Source organism: Balaenoptera borealis (genome assembly GCF_965194805.1).
Source record: "Balaenoptera borealis genome assembly, chromosome: 4".
In the NCBI taxonomy this organism is placed as follows: Eukaryota; Metazoa; Chordata; class Mammalia; order Artiodactyla; family Balaenopteridae; genus Balaenoptera; species Balaenoptera borealis.
Genome location: NC_138861.1, coordinates 36,377,152 through 36,398,496, shown reverse-complemented (window position 1 = coordinate 36,398,496; position 21,345 = coordinate 36,377,152). Strand labels below are relative to the sequence as shown.

Below are 21,345 nucleotides of genomic sequence, written 5' to 3'. Positions count from 1 at the left end.
ATGGTATCCCTACTCCTCTCAAGAAAAATGCTGAGTTTTCACCAGCTGGTAGACACTCCCCCTGCCCCCCATTTCCATTTACCTGCCTTCCCTCATGTTCCAGGAGTCCGATCATTGGAAACATGGAGTTCCATAAATCTTCCTCCTGTTAGGTAAAATGGGGGAGGGGGGTTCTAAAAAGAATTAATAATGTTATTAAAACCAAAATAACTAGGGACTTCCCTGGCGGTCCAGTGGTTAGGACCCTGCGCTTCCGCTGCAGAGGGCACAGGTTCGATCTCTGGTCGGGGGACTAAGATCCCTCATGCTGTGCGGTGTGGCCCAAAAAACCCCACAAAATAACTAGTTTAATGCACCTCTGACCCCCAGTGGTTCTGTATCTTTGTAGAGAATTTCTAGCCACATTGCGCTTTATTGCTGTGATATCCACCCCTACTCCCCGCTCCAGTGATACTTAGAATCTTAACATCCAAGTTGACACTTGTATTACTGCTTGTGTCTTAGTCTTGCCTCTTCAACTATATTTCAGATTGCTAAGGGGTGGGGAGGGGCAGCGGCAGGGGATGATGTTTCCTTTATAATGTCTTTATCTTTGTATCATCCACAATGTATTCCGTGGTAGATGATAAGAAAGGTATTCCATTAGTCATATATATTCTGGGAGTCAGGTTTTCAGAGGTTGTGGTATTGCTTCACTTAAAAAAGATTTACAAATTCACAACCAGCTCCGTAGTGCCATAAAGAGTACGGAAGAAAGAGGTGGTCCATGGGAAGAAAGCAGGCTGTTCAAAGGGAGCCTCAAAGGGTGTGAGTACCTTGGTGTTGGCCGGGACCTCAGCTTCTGGGGCCAAATCTAGGAACCGGAGTCGGTCACACAGGGAGTTAAGTAACAAACTGGTCCACAGTTTAGCAGCTCAACACAATAGCCATTTACTTAGCTTACGAGTTTGGGGATTGGCAGTTGGGCATGGCTGACCGGTGTGCTTTTTCTGGTCTCGTCTGGGCTGACTCATCCATCTGCAGGACCTTGCCAGGTTGCCAGGGCATGGCTGGTCTAGGTGAGCCCCAGCTGGGAGGGCTTCTCTCTGTCCCCCAGGGTGTCCCATCCTTCAGTGTGTTAGCCTGGGCTCGCCCACATGGCAGCTGGGCTGGCTTCCAAAGGAGAGAGCAGAAGTGCTCCAGGTCTCTGGAGGCTGGGCTCAAAGCTGGCCCAGCGTCACTCCCACCACCTTCCAGTGACCGAAGCCAGCCACTCCAACCCAGATTCAGAGGGCGGGATAATCTGCTCCACCTCCTGATGGGAAGATCTGCGGAGTCACATGGCAAAAGGGGTGGGTTTTCAGGCAGAAGGGATCCTGATGACCATTTTGCAGTCTCCCAACGCCCAGAGTTCTTCAGACTCACTGGGTGTTCCACAAAGACAAAAAACCCTTAAAATACCAATGTATGAACCAGAATGTCAGTATAGTAATTTAAAATGACAAGTGTAACAATCAAGAGCAGATGTCATCTGGGGCAGATGGTCACCGACTTCCCTGAAGAGTGTTGGAAATATATGATCCAATCTTTAGGTTTTCTTTTTTTCCAGTCTCAAGTCACCTCAAGCTGTTCTTACATGCAAATCACTCCACGGCTGTTCCTACAGTTCATTCTTTGGATGTGTTAATAGCGTGAATTTAAAATGCAGTTTTCTCTCCCATCTACTCCCGGCTAGAGGCTTGATCGGTTTTCCAGGACTGGTCCTTCCTGCTTTTGACAAGGGAGATATCCTGTCTGTTAAGTGGATTCCTGCAGATAGCTGCTCTCGCTCATTATGTGTGGCTTGTAGTAGTTTCGTTCACGGAGAAAAGCCTTATTTATTTATTTTAAAGTTCTGTGGCGCTGCCTATTGTTATTACCCTTGACCCTGCTCCAAAGGCTCTTTTGTTTTCCCTTTGTCGCTATGTCTATAATCTCAGTAGCTGTCACAGGGGACCTGCGCGGCCCTGGTCCGCAGGCATAGACACTGAAGTGTGACCGAGGATTAGCTCAGGTGGGGATGAAAGAGATAATGAAATATAATGAGAAATATAAGATGGTTAAAACTCCGCTAAACACTAAATATAAAATGACTTAAGGCCAATTAAGTAGTTTACCTTATGAGAGAGCAAGATTTGAAAATATTTAGCTAATGTTTTAAATAAACATTCTATTTGAATATAATATGCTTCACTGTTATTAATTATTATTTCATGAAATCTCGGCTTTCCTTATGATTTCCGAAGGCAATTTATTTTCTTCTCACCCAAAGTGTATCAACTTGTCAAAAAATCCCAGGTGCCCAGACAGATCATACATCCTTACATACACTTACAAGGGAACTTGGGTAGTTATAACAGCCCTGATTTGTGATCTGGAGAGTTGAGCTCTGATTCTGATTCTTTCATGAATAAGCTGTGTGGTTTTAAAAAGGTCATATCATTCTCTGAGACTCTGTTTTCTTATTGTAAAGTAAGGGAGTGGAAAGCAGTAATGGTTTTCATTTTGTTTGTTTTTAAACATTAAACCCATTTTTTTCCAAACAAAATCTTAAGGGCAGACTCAATATATAAAACACAAAGAATATGTAGTTTAATGTATTTTTAAATTTAACTTTATTTTTTAGGTTCTCATGTATTATATTTATTTATTTTCAAAGTCCAGCAATTCGAAAATAGTTGCTAAGTGATAATCCCACACACGTGAAATTAGTGTTATGTTAAGATGAGGTCTTACAGCAGTATAAGCATCTAGTGTATTTCTAAATTTATTTTGCTGATTGCAGCTTCAAGAAATACCATTTACACAGCGACATTGTGGCAAATGAGATAAGATTTTTAACAATTCACCTTGTAATCTCAGGATCCCTTTAATTAAATGTATTCAGCTGCTTGAAAGAAGAGTACAATAATAAAAAGTTTTTGCTTCAAAGCTGACAACATTTAGCAATTGCCCTTATTCCTTATCACGATAAAGGGCAGACAAGAAGCACCCCAAACTTTCAGCATGTACTAAAGCCATCGATAATTCTATTTTAGCTACTTGGTTATTACTCAGACCATTATTTGGAAGTTTATTTAATCTCGCTAGTCTCAGATTCTTCATCTACAAGATGGAGATAATGGTAGTAACTACTTCAGAGGGTCGTTGAGAGGATCAGATAAATTAATCCAAGGAAACAGCATACTCCCTGGCCCATATTAAGTGCTCTATAAATGACAGAACCAAATATGTGTATATCTACATATTTCTGTCTGGCTGTTAGCCATGATCAGAAGCTTCACCAAAGCAGATACACTTGAAACTACCCTGGCACCTAATTTAAGGCAGTGGTCCTCAACCAGAGGCATGCTCAGGGGAGAGTAAGGCAATGTCTAGAGAAATTTTTGTTTTCACGACTGAGAAGTGCTACTGGCATCTAGTACGTAGAGACCAGGGGTGCTGCTAAACATCCTACTGTTTGCAGGACTGTCATCCACAGCAAATTACCCAGCCCAGAATGTCAGTGGTGCTGAGGTTGAGAAAGCCTGATTTGAGGCATACCTAGAGACTCTAGTCGTACCATAATTGTACAGTTTTACATGCACAGGCCTGAATTTTTGGAAAGATTAGTGTATAGCCAAGCACTTCCTTATTTATGACATATTACTAGAACTCTGCCACTCCTAAGAGGTAGGGAGAACTGCATCACAAGTGATACACAAAACTGAATTAACTTGTTAACTCAAGTTAACCTATCAGTGGTCTCCAGTGACTTGACATTTTATATATAACAGAGCTGAGGGTCCACATTTTAAAATTAAATTTTAAATTAGTTTCAATAATCTTAAAAGCTTACATTGGAAACCGACATTTATTGGAACCCCAGAAGCTTATCCTACGGTTGGTTCCTTGGGACACTGTTTGAAAACCACCAAATCTGCGGTCCCTTCCAGGTCCAAGGGTCTTTGGCTCTGCTTTAGGGGGAGCTAGTAAGTAAAATTCTCAATGGCCTAGCTTTTTCATGTACCAGTTCAGCAGTCACAAAATTGCCAGAGTCTGAACTGAAAGAGAGCTGGGTCTTATTAAACTCAAGGAAAGTGTCGTTTTCCTTCACCAGAGGAAACGGACAAAACAGAGCAGTAACAGTCATGTTGCCGTCCCTTCTTCCTCTTCCACCCTCTTAGATCTTCATAAAATTCTTCCCCACCAGAAAACATGCCTTTCCTTCAGCTTACACGCCACCCTTCCTCATTTCTCGTTCACAATGCTTAGTTCACATCGTATCACTTCTGCCCAGAGCCCACAGTGCAACTGCTTGAGTTAGTTTCCTTCTTAAAGGCGCTTGGACTATCTTGGAGAGAAAGGAGAGCGCTTGGGCGCATTTTCAGCCAGAAGCCCTGAAGTCTAGTGTCTCTGATTTGGAGAAGTCAGTCTGTTAACCTCTTGGGACCTTAGTTCCTTCACCTGCAAGATGAAGGTAGTAACGATGCCTGTCTCTTGTGGTTGATGGAAGGATCAATTCCCGTATAACTATTCAAATGCTAGTTGTGTGCGTTACTGAAACAAATAATCGTCTTTAAGGAAGTTATACAGCATTGTCCTGGGGGTGGGGATGAGAGGGGCTTAGACAGAATCTCGAAGTGTACTGAGGACACCTCGCCGGAAAGACGGGTTCCTTTTACAACTCATTAATGCTGGCCTATTAGAATTAGAAGCTTGGAATCATTTTATCCCAGTGGCTTTCCCGTTCCTTTCCCATATTAGCCTTTGTCTTGAATCCTTTCTAAATCCTGATTTAGAAAAAGCTGATTTGCTTCCTTTCAATGGCAGCCCAACTCCATCGAGCACATGAACTTACAGATGTACATAATTTTTAATCATAATTTTCTCAGGTGGCGAAGTGTTTGAACAGTGAGAGGAGGGAGCTCTTGGTCAGTGGGGCTTCCTCACCGCGTTAAGTGGAGTGTCTGGAAGCCTAACGATACATAAACGGAAGTCAAGGTAGTTGCTGTGAAAGTCCTTTACAAACTGAGTTCCATACGTGCACCCGTCTTCTTGTTAGTGGTAAGAATGAAGTAAAGGCTAGGCAGTGAGTCTTAAATTACTGCTTTTCTCTTAGCAATTTCCCCAAAGAGAAAACATCTTTAGTTTCACCTTTCCCTGTAGAAAAAACATTTTTTTTAATTAAGATAATAAAAAAATGATGGCAATTATGCAGTCATATTGATGTTAAAATATAGGGCTTTATGCACTATTCTCAGTGTAAATATTTCTGGTAATTGAAAAAAAAAGCAGGGTAGCCTTCATATTGCTATTTTTACATCATCTATTTAGATCCCAATGTTTGGGAAACTAAAATCTGGACAAATGAGTGTTTCCCACATATTTTTTGATATGTCATTAGCCATATTTACATTTCCCTAGCACATTACTAGTTTTATGCCATTCTTGACATTGTCAGAATGAAAACCAGGTATGAAGTACCTTGCAAGTTTATAAAACAGCAACATACAGCTTGTCTATTATTTTTTTAAAGTGTCTTATTACAGTTCTGTTAAATCTGGGTTGTACTAATAATGCCAAATATCTTTTTTTTTTTTTTCTTAAGTCTTATGTAGCACATATTCTGACTAATGCTCCCAGAAGCTACTTATATCTTCAGAGAGCATTGGCTTCGTGGTTGCCCTCTCCAGCAGTTGGGATTTGCTTCTAGGGCCTCAGTAGTTTCCTATCTCTTTCCTAGGCTCACTTAGAATTTTTTAAAGTTTCAAAAATAAAAGATGGAAGCCTGAAGCATTTTTAAAAATATATAACCATTCACTTTATATTGTTCCTACCCAAAGAATCAAAGTTACAGACTTAATAGACAGCACACCATTTATTTTTTATTATTATTATTTTTTTAAATTTTCTTTATTTTTTTGGCTGCGTCGGGTCTTAGTTGCAGCATGTAGGATCTTTCGTTGCGGCGCACAGCCTTCTCTCTAGTTGTGGTGTGCAGGTTTTCTCTCTCTAGTTATGGCGCACGGGTTCCAGAGAGCGTGGGCTCTGTAGTTTGTGGCATGCAGGCTCTCTAATTGAGGCACACGAGCTCAGTAGTTGTGGTACGTGAGCCTAGTTGCCCCGCAGCATGTGGGATCTTAGTTCCTCGACCAGGGATGGAACCTGTGTCCATGCATTGGAAGGCGGATTCTTTTTTTAAAATGATACAAATGAGCTTATTTATTTATTTATGGCTATGTTGGGTCTTCGTTTCTGTGCGAGGGCTTTCTCTAGTTGCGGTGAGCGGGGGCCACTCTTCATCGCGGTGCGCGGGCCTCTCACTATCACGGCCTCTTGTTGCGGAGCACAGGCTCCAGATGTGCAGGCTCAGTAGTTGTGGCTCACGGACCTAGTTGCTCCACGGCATGTGGAATCTTCCCAGACCAGGGCTCGAACCCATGTCCCCTGCATTGGCAGGCAGATTCTCAACCACTGCGCCACCAGGGAAACCTGGATGGCGGATTCTTTACCACTGGACCACCAGGGAAGTCCCCGACAGCACACCATTTAATTACTCTATCGTGACAAACTTAGGATGCTCTTGGAAAGGGTTTTATGAAGGATTCTGGAAGAAAGGTTTAGGGTGAGAGAAGCTTTAGGAGGTGGCCAGCAACCACGCCCTCCTGCTGGAAGTGGTTGAAAGGGGAGAAATGTGCTAGATAAACAGAATCCTCTTAGGAACTACCTTCTGTAGAGGTCCAAAATACATGCTTGAAGATTGCCCTAGAGACTGTCTTTGTTCCCTTGGGCTCAGATGCCAATGGCACTGTCCCCAGAGGGCTAGATTTTCAGCACTTTCCTTGAGATTTTTCTGGGTTCCTCCTTTAGTAATGCCAGAGTCCAAGTGATCATTCAGAGACACCTCAGTAAGAGCTGTGGGGTAGTAGCAGAGCTTTTAACTTTATCTGGAAGGTCTTATCCCCAGTCTCATGATCAGACTTGAGGAAAGCACTTCCGATTGCCTTTGGTGGAATATTTTGGGATTTGTAGCTTTTGTTTACCACAAGTAATAATGGAGTGCCAACAGATGTCACTGATTTGTGACCAACATATTATATTTACTCAACAAATATATGTTGAGCTCCTGCTGTGTGCCAGGCCCAGTTCTAGGCACTCGAGATACATCAGCGTTAAAACAAAGATTATTGCCTTCATGAAGCCTACCTTTGAGTTGAAGGAATAGACCATAAATTGTTAACATAATAAATAAGAAAATTCTGTAGTATGGATTAGTCTTTAGGGCTGCCATAGCGAAATACCATAGACTGGGTGGCTTAAACAATAGAAATGTATTTCTCACCCTTCTGGAGGCTGGAGGTCCAAGATCAAGGTGCTGACAGGTTTGGTTTCTCCTGAGGCCTCTCCTTGGCTTGAAGATGGCTGCCCTCTTGCTCTGTCCCCACATGGTCTTTCCTCTGTGTGTGCACATCCTCTGTGTCTCTCTTATTCTCAGGACACAAGTCATATTGGATTAGGGCCACCCCCTGATGGTCTCGTTTAACCTAATTATCTCCCTATCTCCAAATACAGTCGCAGTGAGGGTTAGGGCTTCAACATTTGTATTTGGGGAGGTGAGGCATACACAATTCAATCCATAACAAGATGTTGTCTGGTGATAAGTATTTTGGATAAAAAGGAAAATTAAGGACTTCCCTGGCGGTCCAGTGGTTAAGACTTTGCCTTCCAATGCAGGGGTGCAGGTTCAATCCCTGGTCGGGGAGCTAAGATCCCACATGCCTCGTGGCCAAAAAACCAAAACATAAAACAGAAGCAATATTGTAACGAATTCAATAAAGACTTTAAAAAAATTTATTGAAAAAAAAAAAAGGTGGGGGAAGACTTCCCTGGTGGTCCAGTGGTTAAGAATCCACCTTCCAATGCAAGGGACACGGGTTCGATCCGTGGTCAGGGAACTGAGATCCCACATGGCGCAGGGCAGCTAAGACGCGCACCACAACTACTGAGCCCACGTGCTCAGGAGCCCACGTGCCACATCTAGAGAGCCTGCGTGCGGCAACGAAAGACCCCACATGCCGCAACAAAGACCCGACGCAGCCAAATAAATAAATGAATAAATATTAAAAAAAAAAAAAAGGAAAATTAGAGTAGGGTAAGAGAGTTTGGGGGACTGCGGGTACTATGGGGTGGGCATCACAGTTTTGATCAGGGTGGTCGCGGTCTTCATTGAGAAGGTGGTATTTTAGCAAAGACTTGAAGGTCAAGTTACATTCAGGTGTTGTTGTAACACAGGGACCAGAGATGGAGGAGTGGTGTAGTGGAGCTAGGCAGGGGACACAGGGTGGGCAGCCCATGCACCTGGCTTCTTGTCTTAGCTCTTCATCTTTCTGGTAGTAAAACTTCCAAGTGTCACTTTAGCCCTCTGGGGTCCAGTTCCCAAATATGCTGGTCTGTGTGAACTTGTGACTCCAGCAGGGATATTCTTCGAAGGGCATGAGGTATAAAGAAAGGACTTTGTGTCTAGGTATTGGCTGGAGGTAGATGGTGGGCAGGGGGTGATAGGCGTGCCCTTTGGGGATATATTTTCATCCTTTTTGTTGTTGTTGTTGTTAAGCAGGAGTGGGCTTAAGTCTCATTCTTTTTTTTTTTAATAAATTTATTTATTTATTTGTTTATTTTTGGCTGCACTGGGTCTCTGTTGCTGCGTGTGGGCTTTTCTCTAGTTGCGGCGAGCGGGGGCTACTCTTCATTGCGGTGCGCAGGCTTCTCATTGCGGTGGCTTCTCTTGCTGCGGAGCACAGGCTCTAGGCGTGTGGGCTTCAGTAGTTGCGGCATGAGTGTTCAATAGTTGTGGCTTGCGGGATCTAGGCACACGGCTTCAGTAGTTGTGGCGTGCAGGCTCAGTAGTTGTGGCACACGGGCTCTAGAGTGCCCGCTCAGTAGTTGTGGCTCACGGGCTCTAGAGTGCAGGCTCAGTAGTTGTGGCACACGGGCTTAGTTGCTCCGTGGCATGTGGGATCCTCCCGGACCAGGGCTCGAACCCTTCCTTGTCCCCTGCATTGGCAGGCGGATTATTAACCACTGTGCCACCAGGGAAGCCCAAGGCTCATTCTAAGAAGCATTTCTAAGAACTCTGTATTAGGATGAGATCTTGTTTCTTAAAATACCAGCACATCTAAATTAACCAACTTAAAGGTCCTACTATGTGGCCCTTTAAAGGCGAGCAAGATGGCTGTGAAAGTGACAAGTGGTAAAAGAGGCTGCTAGTCTTCCTTCTTGGTTTTTCCCAAGAAAGACCAGGAAGTAGTATGTAGCTCAGTGGGTGAAGGCCTGGTAAGGTGTAGCCAAACCACAGAATCTATCCCATAATAGGCCAGTTAGCTCTGCCCTGACCACACACTCCACACCAGCCAACCATGCTAGAAATGGAAAAAGGACATTAGTGGAAAAACTGGTGAAATCTGAATAAAATCTGGATCTTAGATCATAGTAATGTGAATTTCTTCGTTCTGACAAATGCTCCATGGTGTTACATAAGATGTTAACTTTAGGGAACACTGAGTGAAGGATGTAGGGGAAGTCTTTGACCCCTCTTTGCAACTTCTCTGCAAATCTAAAATTATTCCAAAATAAAATTTTTTTCTCTTAAAAATGCCCATTGTGGACTCGAAGATAACTTGGGCTACAGATATTGACCAGAAAGACAATGCCAAGTGCATGCCCCACTGTTTGTGGGACAGTGGCATCAGCTTATAATAAGGCAAAAGTGTTATATCTCCATTCTGAGCTTTTCTCTTTGGCAAATTCTCCATCCTCACCTGACCACCGCATTCTAGGTTTTTGCTTTGGTTTTTGCCTCTGACTCATGTTTATATTCAATATTTTATGGCAGAATAACTGTCTGAAAGCATTATTCTATAATAGGATTAGGTAGGTAGAGTGCTAATAGGTCAGAGAGGCAGCAGCATATACAGGAAAGAAGACACTGGAAACCAAAGAGAAAATGCCCAAACACTTTGTAGAGGCAGCGCTTCCTAAAATACGATAGGTTCCAAAGATTCAGAAGCCCGCACTCTTCTGAAAGTCCTACGCTCATGGAGTGACTTCCATTTTTGTGCTCAGGGCTCAGCCTATTTTGATCGGGTTGTGGTCCCTCCTGTGTAGGCACGATGTGATCATGCACTGTATACTTCATTAAGTTGGGAACAGCTAAGAGTGGGACTGGCCTTTCATACATGTATATGTGTGTAATCCTTTTCTTCTTTTGACAGCTGCAAATCAGAAGGAGCCCATGAATCTTAATTTTAAAGTGAAAGAGGAACCTAAGGAAGAGGAGGCTCTAAGTGCCACGTTGCCTCGGTCCAACTATGTGTTCAGCCCCGAGTCTGAAGTGCCAGCCCCGAGCGTCTCTGAGGACACCCTTAAGCCCCAGGAAGCAAAGGGCAACGTACTAAGGCGGGATATGTCAGTCAAAGCAGCATCTGAACTTCTCATGAAACTATCAGGTACTTGATTTCTTCTAAAATATTCACATTCTGATACCATCACTTGCAAGCCACCTGGGCTGCTTCCTGCATGGGTTATAATTAGCCTGATGGCGGCAATATCACATTATTGAGGTGAATTCAGGAATGATTGGATTACTTGGCTAAAATTCCTGTGTTGTGTGTGAGTCTGTTTGCGGATGTCAGCCGTGTACCTGTCTTAACCCTTTCCTGATTATGCCTGCAAATTGTTGGAAAACAGTGCTGTTTTCTAAGATGCTGTAGGTCATAATTTTAAATGGGTTCTAATGACATTCAAAGCACTTCTGTCAATTGATCAAAATAGCTATTCTTTCCTAATAGAGGACCTTGCACTGTTTGGTGTTTTTGTACTATATTCTTTAAGAACCATTAAAAATATTTTTCTGAACTTAATAAACCATTAAGATGGCACTTGAAGTGATTACCAATAGAGTAGCAATAAGATTTTATAAATAGAAAATCTCATAATGGAATGTTACAGTGATTAATCTAAGTTCTTAAGGCAAACAAATAATTTTTATTAGTATCTAAATGTCATTTCAGCCTATCAAATGTTGGCAAAATGGGTTATAATTTGAAATTCATGTATTTTGGATTTTTTCCCACCCAGTCTCCTATCTGCCCCATGCCCTTCAGAACAGATAGAAATTTAGTGTGTTTTAAAATTCAAAGGTATGACTTTAAGAACATGGAAAGAAAAGTTATGTAAATAATAGTACTTACCAATTCATATCCCATCCTTAGTTCGCTGCTGCTTAAAAATAATTTTTAGAGACTCTACTCAAAATACTAATATGAATCAAACACTGTTTTCAGTTTTGTAACTTGGTGTGCTTGTAGGATGAAAGCAAGATATGTATTAGGGAGACCCCTTCCCAGTGTAATTCCACCAGCAATTCTGTGTTTCTGGTTGACCAGTAGGTTGGAAAGTAAGAAATTAATAATTATTTACTTAGGGTTGTTGTATTAGAACAGTTGAAATTCCTGTATTTGCCATTTGGTGGGGTTAAGAATTCTTTCCTTTGATGTTAATTTAAAACACACTGGAACTTCCGGGGGACATGATTTGTTACAGATAAAGCATAATACAGTTATTACCTTGTCGCCCCATTTTTCTAAACTTCGCAGTGATAACGGAGCTTCTCCTATGTAAATGGGAGTTCTAGCAAGATTGTGCTAATTGCTAAAAGCTGCAAGTTTAAAAAAATGATGTTCGAGCCCACATACTTTGAACCCTCCCTCCTGTGTCAAAAGGTCTTGGTGACATGCAGTAATCTGTCTGTTGGTTTTCCAGTCAATTCAGAGAGGTCACACAGCTCTCTAATGCTTCTCCCATAACATAGAGTTTCACGCTCTTCCAACAGTGACTCCTATCCCCTCCTGGTGGTAAGATTCCAGTGTGCAATATTTCTATTTCAGAGTTTACTGTGCAGCCAGCACTGAGAGCAGAGGAAGCTAGGGTGGCACCAAAAGATAATATGCAATAATGAGATTTCAGGAAAGATGTTCTCTAAGGAAAACATTTTATCTTAGTCCTTTTGGATGATGCAGTTTGAGACAATGAAGTATGAAATCATTTCCTAGGTAATAAGAGATTCCCGAAATAGCATATAGGTAGGCAGCCATGCACATTTAATGATATTTTTGGTCAGCAATGACTCTTCTAAACGTTTATGTGGGGTGTTAGTGAGTACACGTGCTGTGGGGTTCGACACTAGTTGAATCTGGAATTCCCTGGTCGTCCGGTGGTTAGGACTCCACGCTTTCACTGCCGAGGGCACGGGTTCCATCCCTGGTCAGGGAACTAAGAACCTGCAAGGTGTGTGGCATGACCAAAAATTAAAAAAACAAAAAACAAAAACAAAACAAAAAAGATAACAGTTGAATGGATGACATGGTCGTGTTTCCACAGGTCATCTGCCCTGCTTCATGCTGTGGAAATGAAAACTTGTTTGAAGACTAAGATAATTATTGTTTTGCCCTGAAAAAATTTTCCAGTATTCTGTATGCTTTGACTTAGGTCAAAGAAATATGCTTCACAGTCTCTACCTTCTAGATGCTTGTGGTCTAGTCAGAAGTCATCCAGGGCAATGGAATTCATTCAATCAGTGATTTGCACTTGGAACTTCATACTGCTACAGTCTAGCAGACTGTGGTCACTAAACTGCGAAGAAGTTTCCAAGTCAGCCCTAAAAATAGGAATGTGACTTAAAAAAAACACAAATGTCTTTTCATTCCGAAGCCGCAAGGTAAAGAGGACTCACCCTTTATTAGGTTTAAAGTGGATATTAGGGTTTCTAATCACGGATGGCTCGGTGCTCTTGGAAGAAGGAAGATGTTAGGAAAAAACCGCCTATGCTGTCTTTCCTCAAGTTATAATTTTAACAATTTCAATGTTTACGCCCTGAAAGCCATCTGAGGAAAGGACCTGTCAGTGTCTTCAGGCCCTCCTTTCCATGCTATTTCCTGGTATAGACAAGAGTAGTCATGCGTTTCTCAAAGCATCTGTGCAGGTAGTCAGGGCTGCTCCTCGTCTAATACCCCAAAGCCTTGATGCAGGTATTCCTGTGGGTGGGAGTCCCTGCCTTGCTAATTTTCATTTATGGTCTTCTGTCCCGCTGGGGAAAATCCATATGTTTAGGAAGAGTTAGGTGAGAAAAGTACGTCCCATGCATTATCATACATTTTTTTCCTTCTTTCAGTTTTGACCCAAAGAATAGCTACCATGTGGAATCAGAGGATTTTTCATCTCTCTTACTTATTTCCTTGAGATTCAATGCTACGACCTGTCGTAGTTTAGGCCCTTTCGGTCTTTTCCTCGAATTAGCAAGACGAAACTAGTCAACCATTTGGCTGCCTCATTTCCGGTTTTAAATTAATTTATGTTAACTCCTTCACGATGGATGTTGGGCACATGGCCAGGTCAAATATCATGTGAAACTTTCCTAGGTGGAGAAACCTCTGTAGGCATATTGTTTTCCAAATTAACATGTATGTTTTATGGGGAAAACACAGATGCGTTAACAACCAGGTGAAATTTTTCATTAACTGTGTGTTTAGGAAAATCTGAGTTTTCTTCCTTCCTATTTCCAGTTGTCAATTGGGCAGTCAAGTGCCTGACAGCTGGACCAAGTAAATTGATTACCATGAAGAAAGCAACCCGCTCTAAGGAAACCACTGGGTGTCTGGGACTACTTGTTGTTACATGACATGAGAAAGCCGAGATAATCAGACTTTTCTGCTAAGTGTATATTTGCCAAAGATAATTCCCAGAGGTCTTGATTTAAGGAGGCCAAAATCCTGAAATCCAATAGAGAGACTAGGTTACATCAGACAGACTAAGAGAATCAAGTCAGTCTTAATCTCTGGTTTTGCAACGTCTAGTGACTCTGAAAACTTAGAGAACAGATGTGTTATCACAGATGTGATGTAATGCTCTAAGTGACCCAAAGTTTTATCTGCTCTGTCTCTGTTGTGCTTTAAGAGAAGTAGCTATATTGTAAATCAACTATACCTCAATAAAGAAAAAAAAAGAAGTAGCTACGCTCAAAGAAACAAAGAAATGCCCTCTTCTACCTTGGTCGTGCATATATAAAATGTACCACATGTATAATTGAACCAAGAAGTAGTAGATAAGAATGCCATTTAAAAATATGAGTCCCACAAAAAAGAAGTAGCTGGAAAGCTGGAGCTATTCAGAAACATTAATGAAAAAGTAAACATTTAAATTGATCTAACATGGTAAATAAAACCTCACATTAGACCTTGATTCAAAATACGTCTGTTGGTTTTCCTTTTTCTGTGCTCAAAGAGGGAAACTGCATCGATTTATATTCATTTCTGATTTATATTCATTTATCCCCACCTAGTCTTGGAGAGAAATATAAATTATAATTGCCTCTTGTAGAGGAATCCAGGCAGGTCCTGGATTTGAAATACATAGTGATGTAGGGTTCAGGGAATCACCTACGTAAGAAAGGGCTTTAGTGCAGAGATATTTAGAAGCAGGTAACTTGGCTAGGATGAAGTTTTAAGGTGAATTCAATCTCCGAGGTGAACTGAAGCAGAGAGGAAAGGTACCCAGAGACTGGCTTTGTGAACAGTTTTAATTGGGGCCCTTTTGGTTGTAAGTAACAAATCCTCTTCAGCTAGTTGAGGCAGGAAAGAGGAATTTAATGGAAGGTGCAGGTTTGGGGTTGACTTCTGGAATGAACCCAAAGGTAGGGATGCAGTAGGGTGTCAGGCATCCCCTGAGGCCAGAGACTGGAAGACCGTATGGAGGCCAGGAGGTCCCTGCCCATCCCTGCTTCTCTGCTCATACAGATGGACTTTTTCTGATATCCAGCCCACATGGTAGAACATGACAATTGCCATCACCTTCTGAGTATACCCCTTGTTCAAAAGAGCAGCTAAACAGAAATGTCTCTTTTTTTTTTAAAGATTTTTTTGATGGGGACCATTTTTAAAGTCATTATTGAATTTGTTACAATACTGCTTCTGTTTTATGTTTTGCTTTTTTTTGGCCGCGAGGCATGTGGGATCTTAGCTCCCTGAACAGGGATCAAACCTGCACCCCCTGCATTGGAATGCGAAATCTTAACCACTGGACCGCCAAGGAAGTCCCTAAACAGAAATGTCTTAGTCCCAATCCCAAATTCCAGCTGATTGCCTCAGCTCCGATTGGGGCCCACCAGTGGAAACTTCTGCTGTATCTAGGAACAAGGGCATGTTGAGCAGACATGGCTGCTGTCATGTAGGATTGCTGGGAGGAGGAGAATCCCCAGAAACGCACCTTGGATGGGCAAGAGTGAGGGTAGTGGGAGACCAGGAAGATAAGCAATATGTCCGAACCCCAAAAGTTCGAGGAGCAGATTACGGGCATTGCTGTTAATTAAATATTGAATGCAAATGTGTTTTGGCCTTCGGGTGATGCTTGCCTTTCCTCTCTGGTGGAGAAGACTGCCCAGCCAGGACCCAGCCTACCCAGCAGCAACTCTGTATGTGCCGAGGCCCTGCTTCTAAGTGTGGTCCCCAGACCAGCAGAATCAGCGTGAGTTGGAGAAGACCGAGAGGTGATAGAAATGCAAATTCTTGAGCTCTACTGTGGACCCAGCTGAAACTCTCGAGTTCTTTATAAGCCCTACAAGTGATTCTGAAAGCTAAGTTTTGAGAAGCACTGTGCTGAGGAAATGGTTAATTAGAGAAAGAAGTTCGGTCCATCCAAAAAAAGAGCGCCTTGGGTTGAAACTGACAGAGAAGAAAGCTCTCTTAAATGCACATTTTGCCTTTTAAAAAGAATCATCTGTCTTCAGTGGAGATTCTTTTTCATTTATTAGGAAATAATGGTATCTGGGAACCTTTTTTAGAAGGGTACGTGTACCTAATAAATCAAGAGAGCGTTGGTTGTTAGCCTCAGATAATGCTGCTTTTTTCCCCATGTGCTTTGCTGTTAAATTTCAGGATTATTCCTGGGCAACGTGTGCATTCCTTTAGGAGGGAAAAGCTCTCCACCCTCAGCTCCAACAAATCCAAGGTCACGTCGGAGACTCTGCTGTTCTAAAGAATTCCTTGAGATAAAGTAGGGATTTTAGCTAAATAAGTTCTCAGGGCAAAAACTATTCACTGTTCTATTTGATATTTCTCCCTTGGAAAATCATAGTCTATCAAACTTTTTTATTTTTTTAATTTTTATTTATTTATGGCTGTGTTGGGTCTTCGTTTCTGTGCGAGGGCTTTCTCTAGTTGTGGCGAGCGGGGGCCACTCTTCATCGCGGTGCGCGGACCTCTCACTATCGCGGCCTCTCTTGTTGCGGAGCACAGGCTCCAGACGCGCAGGCTCAGTAGTTGTGGCTCACGGGCCCAGTTGCTCCGCGGCATGTGGGATCTTCCCAAACCAGGGCTCGAACCCGTTTTCGCCTGCATTGGCAGGCAGATTCTCAACCACTGCGCTACCAGGGAAGCCCCTATCAAACTTTATAAGCTATGACTTCAGTAGTTATCTGCAAGGATGGAAAAATAGGTGTCTTCAGTTTATATTAATATCATCTCTCGTTTCCCTCCTTCAAACTTACGGGTTATTTAATTGAATGGTGGAAAGAACCTGGGAGGCCTAGTTTTACCTAGTTCCTGTGATTCTTCTTGCTTACAGTGGAAAGTAGAGCACACTCCTAAAGTGAACAGGTGGACATGTTAGCCAACTATAAAAGAGTTAAAGAGTAATTTAGAAGCATCAGTAAAAAAAGTATTTTATTTATTTTATTAATGCTGTCTATTTATCCCGTTGTCAAATAGGTGGTGCTGAGGAATTTGAAAGCATGAAAATGTCAAAATGGCCTAGTCTAATCAGTCTGCACTTGAAAAATGCTTTTTTTCACTTCAGCTTTTTTTGAGCACCTAGAGAAACCTACTGAACCCGGTACTCTACTTTTCTAATTATATATATACACACACACACATATATATATATATATATATATATATATATATATATGTGTGTGTGTGTGTATATATATATATATATATTTTTTAGATTGTTATGTCTCAGAGGGGACTTCTAGACTGCTTTTAAAAATACCATCCCACTTTCTCAACATCTTTATTGAGATATAATTCACATACCATAAAATTTACCATTTAAAGTGTACAGCTTGGTGGTTTTTAGTATATTGACAGAGTTGTGCAACCATCACCACGTCTAATTACAGAACATTTTCATCCCCCCCCAAAAAGAAACTTTATACCCATTAGCACTCACTCTTTACCTCCCATCTCCACCAAATACTCTCCCAGCTCCTAATCTACTGCCTCTCAATAGATTTTCGTATTGTGGACATTCCACATGAATGTAATTACCCAAGAAGTGTCTTCTTCCACTTAGCGTAATGTTTTCAAAGCTCATCTATGTTGTAACATGCATCAGCACTTTATTCCTTTTTATGGCTGAATAATATTCCATCAGATATTATTGGAATGGATATACCAATAATGCAATACTAATTTTATACATGGTATTAAATGGATATACCACATTTTGTTTATCCATTCATCCATTGTCGAACATTCGGGTTGTTGCCCAACTTTTGCTGATAAGAACATGTGAAGTTTTTGTGTAGACATATGTTTTGTTTCTCTTGGGTATATACCTCAAAGTGGAATTCCTGGGTCAAATGGTAACTCTACGTTTAACATTTTGAGGAACTGCCAAGCTGTTTCGCAAAGCAGCTGCACCATTTTATATCCCCACAGCAATGGATGGGAGTTTGAATTCTTCCACATCCTTGCCAAAAGTTGTTATTGTCTGTCTTTTTTATTATAGCCATCATGCTGGGTGTGAGCTAGTATCTCATTGTGATTTTGATTTGCATTTCCCTGATGACTAATAATGGTGAGCATATTTTCATGTGCTTATTGGCCATTTGTATATCTTTCCTGGAGAGATGTTTACTCAAGTTCTTTTCCAACTTTTTAATTGAGTTATTTGTCTCTTTACTTTTGAGTTGTAAAAGTTCCTTATATAGTCCGGATGTAAGTCTCTTATAGGAGGTATGATTTGCAAATATTATACTTTCTCTCATTCTGCTGATTGTCTTTTCACTTTCTTGATGGTATTATTTGCAGCGCAAAAGGTTTTAATTATAATCCAATTTATCTCTCTTTTCTTTTGTTGCTTGTTGCTTGTGATAATTAGGGAATTATCACATTTCCATAATTCCAAAAATTGGGTAAAAAATGAAGACTTGTTTAATATTAACATGAAAGCCTGTCTTTATGTATATTAGCACCATATTTAGTTTTCAGCTATAAAGCCTATGAAACCTAACTTGACCTCCCTGATTTCTGTTTTTGCTATAGCATTATTCTGTACTTCAGCTGATGGCAAAGGATATTCATATGTCAACTTTTTAAATGACTTTTAATGAATATCACCAACAGTGGTCTTACAACTAATGAGGAGATCACTTTGTCATTGCCATATATATCCTAAGCTACTCTCAGGATATACGTGTGTGTGTGTATACACACACACACACACACACACACACACACACACACACATACACAGAAACCCATAACTGGGGGAGTTAAATCATAAATAAGCAATTAGACTCTTTTTTTAGCACTTGAAAACTCAGTGAGAATTGCAGATGTTTGGAGTGCAGAAACTCTTATATAAACAGAGAATAGATCACTTTAATAAGATAAAAATGTAACCTGTGTATATATCCAGAGAATTCCTTTCCTGAAGGTCTAGATTTTGTTAAGCTCAGAGGGTATACCTTGGTGTTATTTATCTGGTTGTTTAGACAGGACAGAGTGGGAAATAGCTGTATGCAGCTCTGGAAGAGCCATTCTCTTCCCAGCAAGAAGAGGGAACTTGCTTCCAACAGAAGCTCCCACCATAACTGGTGTTACCTTCACCCTTTGACTAGTAAGCGCCCTTCTATTTATCTTGGGATTCCACACACAGCTTCCAAGTCCCCGAGCCCATATACCTGAGTGGTGGCTTCTGCTTCCCGCACCTCCCAGGGGAGGTCTCTGGGCTCACACCCCAGGCCAGCGCCTCTGTGCCTCCTTTTCCCCTTAGAGCCCTCACCCTTTGGCCACCCTTTTGCTTTCTTGACCCGGCTTCCTTCACCTCCCACACTGAGGCCTGGGCCTCAGAAAGGCCAGACTCAAAAGGGCTCTTGTTTTACTATCATCTCCCCGGTGCAGGGCACATATGTTAATATAGCTACAAAAATTTGTATTGGCCTGTGTTTCAGAAACCAGGCAAAAGCTCAGAAAGGAATTTCATAGGCTCTACCTTCATTACAGATGCCGTTTCTGTTTGGCTGGACCGGGGGATGGAAGGCTGTAAGGCAAGGGGTGCAAGGTGGGGTTGGGCGTGGTGAAGGGGTTCCAGATCCTTTACAATACTGAGCAAAATAACTGAGAATGACACCTAGGAAATGTGATCTCAGTCAACCTAGCGTGCCCGTCTCCTGTATTCCTGTGTCATTTTCTGTTTTCTGATAGAAATAAAAAATCATTTCTACAGACATTACACATGACACAAACAGTAGCACAGAGAGGCTATTAGGAAGTACTATTTGATGGTGACAGCTCTTAACAAGAAGCTTTATTTTCTGAGGGAGCCGATGGCAGTGTGAATGCAAATATTTGTGTAACCAGTCAAACATTCTGTTCCATTTTTCTCTCAGAGGACCAATTTCCCTGCCAGGTAGAAGCTGTGCATCTTGTCACTGCATTACAATCTCTTACACCACTCTTCGCTTTTTATGGCTCCTCCCCTCAGACTCTTTGGTTGTATATTACCACAGTTACGGTCTTGTGAGGGAGAGCACGGTCATTATTTTCCTCAGGGAGAGATCTAAAACATTCTCATTCCACGTTGGTTTTTCTTCTCATTGCCATATTAACCCTTAACCTTTACCTTATCCATGTCAAAGAAGGGGAACATTTGCATGTATAATTAAACCCCATGGCTTCTGTGCCCATCTGGCTACAGGCTGGTATCACAGCCTTACCTCTGGAGAAGGGAATCCTGTGTCTGATGCTGAGTGGCCACATCCCGCTGTCCCACTGACCAGGGGCTCAGCTGGGTGGTGGTACTCGGGCCCATCAGCCACACTGAGCGCCGGAAGATACACACAGGGTGAGACTGATGGAGCCCATTTCCATTGGGCCGGGGAGTGTCTATATTAGCCCAAGAATGGAAAACTTTCCTGAAGAGAACTACTTCTCCCTTTTGGCTTCTGTTACTCTTATAGGAAGATGAAGGCTTGAAGAGTGGTATTTTCTCATTATCAAAGTGGGAGAACCTATGACATTCTTGGTCTTCTTCCTAATAAGTCTTCTATTTACTCCACCCATGTATACATTTTCCCCATATTTAGGCCATCTTGAGTTAGTGCTCTGAGTTGATTTACTTCCTGTTTTCTAAATATGGGATAGCAGCTGGATTCGAGCACATTTCCTGGTTTCTCGTGGCTTCCACATGCTTGTATCATTTATCTCCACAGCTGGAGAAGTGGGGGGCAATGTTAGAATATACATGTGACCCACCATCTCTTATCTTATGTCCAGAATCAAGTGGAGAGGATCACTGTTTAAAGAATACATCACGAACTTGTTTCCTTACTTCCTCTGACTGCCAACCTTAGCCCCGTAAACCCACCTAAACACACACACACACACACACACACACACACACACACACGCATGCTTCTCTCCTGTCACTACCAAAACTCTTCCTACTGTTTCGGAGTCGGAGCAATCAGGGGGACAGCCTTTCTGGAGGCTTCCTGTGGTCCACATCCGTGTTGCCAAAGGTATATTTAATAGCCCTCTGGTCGAGAGGGAGAGAGACCCTTAGCAGGGCTGAAGGATTAATGGGACTAAAGGTGAAATGGCAGTGATTTGTGGGACTTACTTACCTTGGAAGCAGAATCATTGTGCCTCACTCCACCTTTAAATAGTGGCAGAAATCTTCACTTGGGATTCATCAGTGCTTACGTAGCCAACCTATTGTGTGTTATGTAGATAATTTTTTTCTGCACTTATTTTTTGAAAGCTGTAGAATAAAGAAGAAAACTGGGGACTCGGGATAATTTAATCGAGACAGATGGTTGTCTCCTTTCAATCACTTGTATTAAAACCTTTATTTTTGGGACTTTCCTGGTGGTGCAGTGGTTAAGAATCCACCTACCAATGCAGGGGACATGGGTTCTATCCCTGGTCTGGGAAGATCCCACATGCCATAGAGCAACTAAGCCCGTGCACCACAGCTACTGAGCCTGTGTGCCACAGCTACTGAAGC

The 21,345-nt window shown here is 42.0% G+C and overlaps 1 protein-coding gene across 4 annotated transcripts in view; it reads left to right on the top strand.

Annotated features, from left to right (window-relative positions):
* Nucleotides 1-21,345, top strand: part of ZNF827 (zinc finger protein 827) — a 195,195-nt gene that overhangs the window by 79,355 nt on the left and 94,495 nt on the right. For all 4 annotated transcript variants that reach the window (XM_082388956.1, XM_082388955.1, XM_082388957.1 and 1 more), the window contains exon 5: nt 10,272-10,505. In XM_082388956.1, the coding sequence (XP_082245082.1) occupies nt 10,272-10,505 (234 nt within the window). The remainder of the gene's footprint in view (nt 1-10,271; nt 10,506-21,345) is intronic.